At 37.1% G+C, this 13,921-nt stretch overlaps 1 protein-coding gene across 2 annotated transcripts in view; it reads right to left on the reverse strand.

Moving 5' to 3' along the window:
- The window catches only part of LOC137396873 (uncharacterized), a 30,004-nt gene that overhangs the window by 10,312 nt on the left and 5,771 nt on the right, over positions 1-13,921 (reverse strand). The window contains exons 1-5 of one of the 2 annotated variants that reach the window (XM_068083178.1): positions 10,920-11,025; positions 7,731-7,812; positions 6,008-6,225; positions 3,794-3,946; positions 2,159-2,297 (exon numbers count right to left, since the gene is read on the reverse strand). In XM_068083178.1, the coding sequence (XP_067939279.1) occupies positions 2,159-2,297; positions 3,794-3,946; positions 6,008-6,225; positions 7,731-7,812; positions 10,920-10,963 (636 nt within the window). In that variant the 5' untranslated portion in view covers positions 10,964-11,025. Of the gene's footprint in view, positions 1-2,158; positions 2,298-3,793; positions 3,947-6,007; positions 6,226-7,730; positions 7,813-10,919; positions 11,026-13,921 lie in introns of those variants that run through there. The other variant, XM_068083177.1, reaches the window with a different exon arrangement.

The following is a 13,921-nucleotide window of genomic DNA, read 5'->3' on the forward strand; positions in this document are numbered from 1 at the left end:
GTGTTGTTACAGTCACAGTGTTGTTACAGTTACAGTGTTGTTACAGTTACAGTGTTGTTACCATCCCAGTGTTGTTACAGTTACAGTGTTGTTACAGTTACAGTGTTGTTACAGTTACAGTGTTGTTACAGTCACAGTGTTGATACAGTCACAGTGTTGTTACCGTCACAGTGTTGTTACAGTTACAGTGTTGTTACAGTCACAGTGTTGTTACAGTTTCAGTGTTGCTACAGTCCCAGTGTTGTTACCATCCCAGTGTTGTTACAGTCCCAGTGTTGTTACAGTTACAAATAGTTACAACTACTATGTTGCAGCTATTGGCTGTTGTTATAGTCAATTGTTAATATAGACTGTTGCGTTCAAGTATACAGTGTTATTCTTTTGGCCTCTTGGCTAGTATAAATGTCATGATCGCACTTTTAATTGATCTGAGTGTTTTAAATGCAATCAAGTTCTATGGATTTTAACCTTGAAACATTCTGGCAATCATATCAAATCAAACATTAAAATCAATTGCGAATGATAAAAAAATACTAATGCTTTCTCAGAAAACTTGCCAAATTATTGTGCCGGTTTATCTTTAAGGATTCTATGCATGCCAAGTGGAACGAGTGGATGGCAGCGTGTCCAAAACTTACACTCCCGTCAGAAACATGCCTGCTGCTGTCTACAGTATGTCAGTAGCTGAAGTATTCCTAGGACTGTATTGATCCAATAATTGTTGTCGACTCAATCAAAAAGTTCTCAATAAACAATAGAGGATGATACATTATGAGAAAAAAATGACGATACCCCATCATCATCAGTGGAGTAAAACATTATTTCAGAAGATGACTCCTACGAGGACAATTTAAATGATGAAGAATTAGATTTTGTGTTTGATCTCAAGTTGAATAGGATTACTAGTATTTCACTATTACATAAATAAATCCTTATATGTCATATTCTGTAATTTTGATTTGTGATGGTTTTTTAGAATCTGAACTTATTATAGTTTGTGTCATGAACACACCACCGCCTTATAAGCTGAGGATGGATTCTTAAACTTTTAATTTGGTGTCAAATTTTTGACTTACATGTATACGGCATGATTTATGGTAGTTGCAATCATCACTTATGTTAGTTAAAAGTTGACTTGCAACAAAATTCACATTACAGTTATTTGGCATTAAAAGGTTTGTCATGTTTTACTCTGCTGTATTCTAGGTGCAAAATACATGTATGTGAAAATGTGGTTACAAGCTCTTAAAAGCTCAAAAACAAACAGTTAATCACAGCCATCACGAAAATGTCGTAGATTAGAATCTCTTTCCAAAACAGCTCAATCAGACTAGGCTGAACATGATGTGCTTTTGTTTGCACTTCCATGCAACCTCATTCGTCGAAATATTTTTACAAATATACTCCACGCATTCAATAAAACCATGTCTTACGCGCCTATTTCATCATCATTGTAATGTTGTCACTTTGAGCACTGATATCTCAAAACCTACCGTAGAAGTTCGTTAAGGTTTTTTAACCTAAGTTCAAAGGAGTGCACGTCATCCTCTGATAAACATGCAGAGCCTGTGGGTCACCTGCGATAGTCAAAAAATGCTGCAAAAAACTATTCGCACTATTTGAAGGAAGTATGGGTCACATGATCAGATTGCGACTAGATGATTAGACCAAGCTGAAATGAAACTGTAAAGTAGTGAGCGTCTATATTTGATAAGGGCTTTCCGGTAGGATCCCAATTGTTTGTCATAAACTAGTGCTACGAGACGTTTTATATTGAGGCTCTTATTGACCTTTCAATTCACGTGATAACATCACGTGTCAAAACAATAACCACATCGAGTTGAATACATCATCGAAATAAAGGGATTCCAAACTACGGCGTTTTTGTGATGGCTGGCTGTGATTAGCTTGTTCGTTTTTGAGCTTTTAAGAACTTGTTATCACGTTTCCACATATTTTGCACCTACAACACAGCAAAGTAAGGCATGGTGAATCTTTTGATGCTAAATAACTGTAACGTGAATTTTGTTGCAAGCCAACCTTTAAAATACATATCATTCAAAAGCACACCCGTGGCTATCTTGTGGTTGCGATGCCATTTGACTTGAATTATAATTGTTATAATATTGACACTTAAGTTAATACAGTCCTTTTTTACCTTTGCTTTCCTAATTTGTGCCTCCGCTGCCAGTTTAGCCAATTTTCGTTCATTTTCTTCCTTTTCAAGGCGAAGTTTTCTCAGCTCACTTCTAACTAGGAATCCTTCTGGCTGCTTGACTCCGTGTGGGAACTGCCACCTGCAATGCGGTAAACAACATCTTGTTAAAGCTGGATGAACTACATGCTGAAAAAAAAATCAACATTAAATTTTCAATTTTGCTAAAAATATTTTAAGCACCTTTTGTTTTTACAATAAAAAAAGGTTTTTCCTCATTTATCTGATATCTATTTAGGCTCACAGATTCCTCTTTAGAGCTTCAGATCAATCTGTGTTACTGATTTTATCTTTCATTTCACCATTAGTGACTCTTGCAAAATTAACCTTGAGTTCAAAGGCTAGGCACTCTGGACCACTAGTTGAGTTAAAAGGCTAGGCACTCTGGACCACTAGTTGAGTTCAAAGGCTACGCACTCTGGACCACTAGTTGAGTTCAAAGGCTAGGCTCTCTGAACCACTAGTTGAGTTCAGAGACTAGGCACTCTGGACCACTAGTTGAGTTCAAAGGCTAGGCTCTCTGAACCACTAGTTGAGTTCAAAGGCTAGGCACTCTGAACCACTAGTTGAGTTCAAAGGCTAGGCTCTCTGGACCACTAGTTGAGTTCAAAGGCTAGGCACTCTGGACCACTAGTAGAGTTCAAAGGCTAGGCTCTCTGAACCACTAGTTGAGTTCAGAGACTAGGCACTCTGGACCACTAGTTGAGTTCAAAGGCTAGGCTCTCTGAACCACTAGTTGAGTTCAAAGGCTAGGCACTATGGGCCACTAGTTGAGTTCAAAGGCTAGGCTCTCTGAACCACTAGTTGAGTTCAAAGGCTAGGCACTCTGAACCACTAGTTGAGTTCAAAGGCTAGGCTCTCTAGACCACTAGTCGAGTTCAGAGACTAGGCACTCTGGACCACTAGTTGAGTGCAAAGGCTAGGCACTCTAGACCATTAGTTGAGTGCAAAGGCTAGGCACTTTGAACCAGTTAGCGGAAACCACTTCCATAGCAACAATAAGGTATAAAAAACTGGCATATTTTGGCTAAAAATGCAGGTAAAAAGCATTAGTTCTAAATAGATGTCACCTTAGCATTGAGTCTTTATTCTAGTATGTCATCTATTCTTAATCTGACAACATATCTGATGAGCAGTTTTAGCATTCTGCCGAAATGCTTTGACAATAAACTTTCATTCACCAGAATATTTGAGTACATATAATATTATAGATGTTCCTCAAAGCTTCCCGAGCAAGTTGAATACTTAAAATTAAAGTTGTCTAGATTTAAGTGATCCAGCAGATAGTTTTTGATAGGATAGGCTGTAATATATTCATTACAAGTTATCTCTGCAGAGATTGACTACAACACAGCCAATACATATTACATAGCGCACGTTTCTAACAATACAACAGGAAACACTAAATGGAACATACTGGCACTTTTTCAAAATAATTAGGCACCCAGAATTTCTCAAAATGCCATATATGTTACCAATTACATTAAATTGTAAGAAAAAGCTAACAATTTAACACATGTTAACATAGACTCAGATTTTCCAGTGCAAACTATATATTTATTCTGTGGTTTTACTTACTTTGTTGGAATTACAGCCATGGTACCTTCTCCAGGCTTTCTCCATGGTCCATCTAACGACGTCTTTGTCTTATTCACACCTCTGATATGGGGCCTGAACTCATCTAGTCTAACACAGTAGTCTCTTTCATAGATCGTGTCAGCTGCCCGAGATCTATCCATAGAGTTATGAATTTTGAATTGTTTCAACTTGAAAAATGTATTAATTCTAGAATTATTCATAGTGTTATTATCCTGAATAGTGTAATTTACTGTAGTTAAGCTTTTCACCTCCAACTGTGAAACTCAATTGGTAAAGGACATAACTCTTTAGGCTGATGACCTTTACTATTGAGTCATAGAGTTATCACCACAGCAATTTTTATGATCTTGTATTACAAAAGTATTTGGCACGCAGTTTTAGAGTTTGGAGCATATTTCTATAATAGTTTATAAAAAGAGTAAAACAAAATATAATCAACATGTTAAATAGTAATAATAATATTAATGATTAATTAATGATGAATAATAATATTATTATAATGCATTCATAAACATTGAAAAAAATCGAACTCTGCAACTCGCTTCATTGACAGATTATATAAAAGCACTCATTGCAAACAAGTTGGCGATGAGCTGGTAAAATACTGTATACAGAGTTTTAACTTTGAAGTACATGTACAGTGTATTCTTAGAATATAACAAAGGAAAATATACATACATTATATACTTATGTTTATATAATTTATATAAACTACATGAATTATATTACAGTCATACCTTAACATATGAGTGCCCCAGCATAAGAGAAAATAAGGATACAAGCAAAATTTTTAGCAAGTTTCTTGAGCTTACAAGCCGGTTCTCGCTGGCAACTAGAAAGTCAAGTATGCGAGAGAAATAGTATCGCTGGCCACTAGATAGCCAAGTATGCGAGAGGCAGAGGTATAGTATCGCTGGCCACTAGATAGTCAAGTATGTGAGAGGCAGAGGTATAGTATCACTGGCCACTAGATAGTCAAGTATGCGAGAGGCAGAGGTATAGAGAGGCAGAGGGATAGTATCACTGGCCACTAGATAGTCAAGTATGCGAGAGGTAGAGGTATAGTATCGCTGGCCACTAGATAGTCAAGTGTGCGAGAGGCAGAGGTATAGTATCACTGGCCACTAGATAGTCAAGTATGCGAGAGGCAGAGGTATTGAGAGGCAGAGGTATAGTATCACTGGCCACTAGATAGTCAAGCATGTGAGAGGTAGAGGTATAGTATCGCTCAGAGAGGCAGAGGTATAGTATCACTGGCCACTAGATAGTCAAGTATGCGAGAGGCAGAGGTATAGAATAGTATCGCTCGGTCTTTCTCCTCTAATCAGTTGGAAAAAAGTTTTTAAAAAAGAGAAAATTTGTAGCAAACCCATTTTTGGTTTGGTAAAAAGCGCCAAACCAAAAACGGATAATTAGAAATCAAGACGACAAAGTTAAAGTAAATTTAGTAAAATATTGAAACTTAACTTTAAGTGTGCGTTAAGTAAGCTAAATTTGTTGAAGCTAAATTCAAAGTTTTTGCTAACGTCACAAATGTTTAGTGTACCGAACGCCTCGTTTTCAAGTCTCTCTAAGATCGTCATTAGCCACTACGTTTGTCTCAAAGCTAAAAACTTCTTGAGGTAGTGTACAAAGTAATGTTACATTTTAATGAAAGTTTTCACAACTAAATCGGTGTTTTTACTTTGTTAGCGTAAATATTGGATTACAACAGTTAAAAACACTTGTTTCTACCTTAATATCCTGTTTTATGCGTTTTTCGGATTGGGTAACAGATTAATTTGTTTGTATGTATCTAATATAGAAAACAGTGCCTTGTGACGCGAGTAAATTGACATACGAGATCAATTACAGAACGCATTAAGCTCGAATTTTGAGGTATGACTGTATTAGGTTATAGAAAAATGAGAATGAAAAGTACATAATGTTATTGCGTAAGATTATATAATATATATATAATATATAATGTGTAAGCTATTTATGTTATATATTGATCTCTATTCATATCTACCATCAAACAGTTTTGTAGCCTTAAATAATAAAGTATGTAGTATTGTTTGAAATTACTTTAAATTACAGTAGCTCCACTTTTTTGTAGTGGAGAGTGTTGGAATTATCTTCTCAGCTAACATGTATTTAGGATTGACCCTCAACTCAATGCCTGTGAAGTGAGAGGAAGTGATTGTAACTTACGGATCGATGTAGTCGGAGTGAACACCAAGGCCCCCATATCCAACTTTCTGGCTTCCAGATTTTGGTCTATTTAAATAAGATTTTTGTGACATTTCATGGACGGTGACACTTTTTGGCCTTGGTTCAGCCTTTAAACCACCTGTTTCCACAAACTCGAGACCCTCAACAGTGTTTATGCCCGATATGCATCGCTGCATGCTAGGTATGTGCTTGTAGAGCTGCAATAAATAACACACTTCTGGCTAGTGCAGTGTTAAAAATACCACCCACCCTTCATAAACATAATATTTACTATAATAATAGCCGTGCCCGTCCTAAACCGCGCTAAGAGCGTAAGAAAAAGTAAGCGTCGCACCAGAACTGAACTCAGATATCAGCACCTTGTAGCTTATGGAATAGTTTTTGCACACACTGATTACTGATGACGATTTCTCACATGGCACTAGACTGGCAGGGAACTAGCTTACACACTGATTACTCATGACGATCTCTCACAGGGCACTAAACTGGCAGGATACTAGCTTACACACTGATTACTCATGACGATCTCTCACAGGGCACTAGACTGGCAGGATACTAGCTTACACCATGATTACTCACGACGATCTCTCACAGGGCACTAGACTGGCAGGATACTAGCTTACACACTGATCACTCATGACAATCTCTTACAGGGCACTAGACTGTCATGATACTAGCTTACACACTGATTACTCATGACGATCTCTCACAGGGCACAAGACTGTCAGGGTACTAGCTTACACACTGATTACTCATGACAATCTCTCACAGGGCACTAGACTGGCAGGATACTAGCTTACACACTGATTACTCATGACGATCTCTCACAGGGCACTAGACTGGCAGGATACTAGCTTACACAATGATTACTCACGACGATCTCTCACAGGGCACTAGACTGGCAGGATACTAGCTTACACACTGATCACTCATGACAATCTCTTACAGGGCACTAGACTGTCAGGATACTAGCTTACACACTGATTACTCATGACGATCTCTCACAGGGCACAAGACTGTCAGGGTACTAGCTTACACACTGATTACTCATGACGATCTCTCACAGGGCGCTAGACTGGCAGGATACTAGCTTACACACTGATTACTCATGACAATCTCTCACAGGGCACTAGACTGGCAGGGTACTAGCTTACAATGATTGAAACTCTTGAAGTTTCTTTTAACTTAGCAAATACAATATAACTCTCTACCCATAAAATGCTGCTTAACTTGTCATTGTTCGACTTTGATTACCTGCTTGAGGAAGTTTGACCAAGCATCTAATTTATGATGTGTGACACACGTACGACTAATATGCCAGTTTTCACACTCACATCCCACCAGTACAGCACTGAAACCGTGTCTTGTGTAAACTGACCTTTAGTACAGGGTTGAACAAGACAGCTAATTAAAAGAATTACGGTCTGACGGCGGCAGCGTGATGAAAAAGAACTAACACACTGCACTCCTTTGCTAAAACTTTCAATTTTAAAAATTTTCTTCTAACTTGATACTTATCCATGCCTTTGGCTGTACCTATGCAAAAATTGTAAACAAATTTTGTGAAAATCTTTTCCACGCCAGCCTAGATATAACGTGATTCCATGTACCCACTCACAGCGGCATCTCCATATTTTTCCGGATAACAAAAGAAATAGTGTCATTTAAACAGAATTAATATTATGGCATCTTATGTACTTACGGCATCATATGAGCTCAAACGATCAGAATAGTGCTTCTTCCATGTTTCGGCAGCTGTGTTTTCATTGGTCACACATTCTCTCCTGCAGAAATGTCAGTTTCTTCTTAAATTCACCAAAAAAATTAGTGCTAGTAGTGTCAAGAGCTGGTAGTTATTACTAATTTAATATAATAAATATCATTTAATATAATATATTATAGCACGATATAATATAATATAATGCATAACAGAATTATTAGTTATTCTATATCAACTAGCATAGTTTAGTAAGCCCAGTAAATGTAACATAAACACCGAATTCTATAATTATTATAATAGAATTCTATAATAGAATTCTATAATTATTATAATTAGAATTCTGAATTCTATTATTATTCAATTCAGTATGGCAAAAAGCGCCATAATGCAAAATGCTGAATGTTTAGATACACTTCAAAACAACACAACATAATGTAATATGTATATATTAATTACAGAATATGATACACAATATACTAGTTATACTTTATTTTTCAAGACAAGAAATTAAAGTAAAGAAATTGGATGACAATGAAATTAATGATGACGTAGTACACTAAATAGTATTATAATATAACCCAATATTCCATAATCTAATAAAAAACAATGTTACCTGAGAATACAGCTAAATTGCTATTATATTATGTCATAGTATAGTAATTTAGTAAGTTATTTCATTAAGAGGTAAAATTTATAGCTATAAAATGAAACTGATAGGTAAATTGTAATATGACATTTAATTTTATTTGAAGTTGTTGGGTGCAGCAGAAAGAATGATAAACAATCCAATGAAGATCAAAAACTTTCAGTTGTTGTCAACTAACAGGTCTGTTTCCATGTCTGTCAGCATCACTTGACTTGACCATACAGCTCGTTGATTGTTCGTACACTGTACAGAACAACCAGGAATTCAGAGTATAGACTTGGCTCATACATTGCGCTCAAACCATAGAATTGCTCATTAGTAAAGCTGGACTTGATAATGAAGCTCCAAATCGAAACAAAAGAGTTGTAGATTAGTTAGAACACTCCTTAAAAACAGAACTTTAGTGAAGCAAAAGCGAGTATTTCAGATTAAGTAAACGTTTCGTTGAGTGAGAGTTTTTGCCTGGTGCTAGGCTACAACATGAGCCTAATAAGATAGAGTGATCTATTTTATGAGAAGTTTTGTCCTCCTGTCTGATAGAAGGAAAATCACTCTATATATATAGTTGCCTGCCATCAAAGTAGGTAAATATACATTGTAAAGATTACAAGTTAGCGCATGACAGCAGCTGGTTTTATTGAGTGTGATATCCTTACGCAATAGGTTCGCCATCAAGTGCTGCCACAAATAGTAATATTTACTAGCTTACAATAGTTTTGTCTTTTTGTAAGTTGGTTGTTAAAGAACGTGCTAAAGACGTACGCAATCACTGCTAAGTGTATGTGAGGAATCAAATGCCAACAGAAAATATAGTGTTCAGTCCTTGAGTGTATGAACTGAGGGCACTTGTACAATACATCCATCGTGTGACAAACACACTGAGAAATAATGACAGCGTTTTAAGCTATATAGTTCGCTTAACTGGCAAACCTCTGACAAAGCTGCAATGGTAGTTTACATGTGATTCACCAGTCTACAGTTTTAGATGTCTATTTCACTGTTAAACAATTGCTGTATTTCGTTAAATCTTTTGCTCTTTTGCAGTCAGTCTAGGCGACTTTGAATGTCTATGGTGGTGGCTTGATTGTAAAATTTGCCATTTATTATTTAGAGCTGCGTACGAATGCTGTAGGAATTTTTGGTTTTTACTGGAACAGATTAACTCTTTCAGCAGGAACGAAACTCTTTCATGATATTCAGCAGGCAAGAACAGCTTAAAACATGTTAGCATCTCCATCCTGTCGCAGTGGCTGGCTGATGAATAAGTTTGTCCTCTCCCTCTAGATGTTGCCAGTGCGCATCACTAGTGTAGTGTAGTGCAGTGCTTTTAGAGATCTTGTTTTTAGTTCCGTAAGGGTGTTCAGCTAACCCTCCCCATTTGTATTCGCGTTGAAAGTTTAACCGCCGTCGGCCTGACTCATGTACAGGTGGTACCAGATTAAATGTGTTACTAGTAGCAGGTTCGTACAGCCTGACCTACAGATAATTCAAGCCTGACCTACAACAATTCTCAATACATATTCTTTTAATAATTGATGTTATTTAGCTAAAATATATTCTCAATTGTTATGATCAGCCTATAAAACCAATGATTGAATAAAAACATATCTGCTGAAAAGCGTAACTATTTGTTGGCTATACCAAAATTGTATTAAATCAGTGAAGTCTCTGCAAATAAGAATTTCTATGAGTTATGGGTATGTATCCACAGAAGTGTTGTTTGCTTCAAATTGACACGCGCTTCTATACTGATAGTAAGGACTTCTCTACTAGAGAATGCCGCCAAACTGTGTTACTGGCAGCAGCCACTAAAAGAAACTCCTAGCATGGTCACTGGCACTTTACTAACAAGATTGCTAGCTGCAGCACCTGCAGTGTAACTATCACCCTCACTAGCAGGTGCTGCTAGAGTTAAACCAGTTCCCATATACGCCGCAAGTACTAGCGACAGCACCGCAAGCTATCAGAAGTGAATTTGAACCTGCGCGCCGAGTACTGCTCATAGTTGTGGTCAACGTAAGAGTTGAGTTTGGTTCAAATTTTGCGAAGAGCCGCAGGCAAAACCTTTCCGACTTGCCCTGTACAAGTGAAGGTCAGCATTATCGAAACGTCATGGCGAGCAAACATTTTTATGCGATCATTAGCTATGCAGCTTATTTGAACAGAAACCGCCGAGCCTGGCGTCACAATTGTTTTGCTGCGGAAGGTTATCACCGGGGTGTCCCAATCGAATGGAAACTAGGCTTTGCCGAATCAGCCACTGGCAGCACCATCGGCAGCATCATCATACCGTTACTTTTGTTAGGAGACCAACCAGTGATAGTACTGGCAGCATTGTATAAATCTGTATAACTAACCCAAACTGCTCTAACTGTTTGGATAGTGTCATGGCAACAGGCTAGCAGTACTATTTCAGCTAATGGTAAACGCTAACCTAAGTACTAACATAAACAGACTTATATCTGATATCCCCCTAATGTTAGGTCTAAGACAAATATGAGTCACCCTATCAGCCCAACACCCACCTGTAAAACTCCTTCTCATTTGGGGTCAGCTGGACAGCAGGCATAACTTGATATCCTAATGTAATCACCTTCTCTACCTCCTCACAGTTACTTGCTAAAACCGATCCATCTAAGAAATGTTTGCTATTTTTTAGCAAAGTAATTATTTATGCTTGTTTGAATACGCAACAGAGTAGGTAGATGTGACGAGGCGACAGTCGCGCCTTAATCGCCAACTTAGTTCTCAGTCTATTGTGTATGGAGCTGCGGCCAATGCCTGGTATTTAGTTTACTTATGTGATGAAACTTCAATAGCTGGTTAGGTTAGTTTGTTAAGATTTGAAGTGTCTATTGTAAATGTTCAATAAAGGCTTGTTTGAACTTTACCAATGTCAACAGTCGCCATAGCGATGAATAGATAGATATCCGAGGATCTAAGCTAACCGTACAACCCCAAATCAACCCTTAGGTGAGATGTCGGCAAGCAATTTTTTTAAACAGCCATATCAGGGCAAATATACACTTTGAATTGGAAGAGGGAGCAATTACCAAAATTCCTGTTATCAACATTGGCCTCTTTTTCACTTGAAGATCAACCTGTTGTTCACGAACAAGCACTCCAGATTACGAGACCACCTGTAGCTTCCTATGTTAATTATAAAGTTTTGATACCTACATCTCTTCTGCAAACTTAGTGAAATTGAAAGCAGCCTGACTCCATTACTCATTGGCCATGGAACAAAAAATGAAAAGACAGTCACACCATTAAACGCATAAAAAAGATAATATGGGATTTCACTATCTTTAGCAAATGGTAATGAGCTAGCGGTAGAAGAACCAAACTATCAATACAAAATTGGTGTTCGTCTTTCCAGTTTTAAGGTACAAGGTGATTTTTTCATGCTAGAATTATATCTATTTATTTGTATGATGGAGGTTCCAATCACCAATCAGCAAAAGCTGTAGCAGAAGTAATGAGGCTACTTTATTACCACAGAAAACATCAACTCGTCATGCAAAATAATAAAAATACCCCAATTTCATTTGCTTATTTTGTACAAAATTGGCCAGGAAGTCATTCTGTAAAATGTTTTGCAAAGAAAAGTGAGACAAGGCAGCAGGTTTTGCTCCAACCAAAAAACTAATTAAACTTTTTGTGTCGCTATGATTAAACTCTCTTTTTATGGATACATAAATCATGTTTGACCGAGTCATAGAGATCTCTCATTTGACTTCAAGATATCAACTATTCACTCGACAAAATGCCTTTTTAACGTAAGCAACAGTAAACCGCTTGATGCTATCAACCTGTTTGATACTCTACAGGCCATAACAACTCATATCATGTCTGGACATGTCATGTCAAAACATGTTTTGGCATGTCTTGACATGACATTTTAAAACCTGTCAAGTCATGACATGATATAATATGTCGTGACATGTCATGACACGTCAGGACAATCAAAACTTTTATCAAATCGTTTGTAGTGTTAACTATAAAACTTGGATTCAGAGAATTTTGCAACTGTATGCAGGTAGATCTCAAGAGCCTTAGGCGCATTTACACCAGAATAACGTATAGGAGTTGCTTTCACGCCAACAACGTCTGCTTGATGTAAAACAAAAATAGGTGTAATAAACCTTTGCCCTGTAACTGACACAAGATTTGTGTCGTACTGCATACTATGTTTTTTCATTTTTGACAGCTGTCGTTGATGGAGTACAACGGCAAATTGACAAATAATATTTTGCAATGTTAATAGCGCTGAAAATACAAGCAAATGGAATAAATATCAACATCGATTTTATTGGCTAAAAAGCTGACCCACTTTGTATAGTCCGAGTTTGAGTTGGCGAAAATGTATTTTAAATCATAAACAGTCTAAAAGTCATTCCAACTCCATCTCTCACAGCGGAAACACAACTCCAGCAAATCATGCGGGCGTAAACGCACCTTCACTGAAATGCTAGTGTGACTCAAAACAACTCATTGAACATTTTTTGGTTTCTCTTCACATAGAGTGCTTCAAAGATTTAACACAAACAGACTCATGCTTAAACTGAAAGAATTCATTATACAAGTACAGTGGAACCTCGGTTCCATCTGTAGTTGAACGTTTAAGTATTGAACATTATTTACCAGGTTGAAATCATCTCCTTTGTAAAATCTTTAAAACTTTTATCAGTGATATCAAGCTGATTGTCTCGACGCATAACACTACTGTTATATTAAATTCTATAAAAGTCTAAACTTTAGAATGATTACCCTAGGACACTTATGTATTTGCGTCATCTAACTTTTGCGTTTTCGCGCAGTCATCTACTCGCGAAAATTTCATGAGCGAAACTAAACTATCATAACGAACGAGCAAAAACGCGAAATTAAATGGCTTTGGTCATTGATATTCACAATAAAACCGTCATATTATAAATGCAGACATTTTTCGTGTGTGGTTGGCTCATTGGGCAATTTCTGCTAAACTCATTATAGCTAATACACCGACTGAGCAGCATGGCAAAGCAAATTAAGATAAGAGGTTTTTTTGGAAAAGCCAAGACAAATGAGGAAGATGATGATATTAGTTTATTCACTGAATTTGTAACTGATGAGAATGAAAGTCTGGTAGGGAAAGTCATAAAATTGAATAATAATTATTTTAGTGATGAATTTTATTACCAACCAAAAACAATAACAACTCTGAGCCATGGCCACCGCGTGATATAAATACTTGAGATCTCATATTGGTACCGCATCAGTCACGGCGGGAGGGACCTTGATGTCATTGATAGTCCAAGAAACAAATGGCAGCAAGCGATCAAATTGCATTATCGATCTCGTCAACACAATTCTACCTGCGGTTTACAAATACAAACTAGTCCCAAATTGAAAACAATTTCGTAACAGTGAACTGGACCTGAGGAATCTAATTATGTTTGTTCCACTGGATTTATTTTCATATCACTATATTTTCGCACTCATCAGAGCTACGAAATTAAGTTGCAGCAAAATTTTACTCTGTATG

This window comes from Watersipora subatra, chromosome 5 (genome assembly GCF_963576615.1).
Source record: "Watersipora subatra chromosome 5, tzWatSuba1.1, whole genome shotgun sequence".
Classification (NCBI taxonomy): Eukaryota; Metazoa; Bryozoa; class Gymnolaemata; order Cheilostomatida; family Watersiporidae; genus Watersipora; species Watersipora subatra.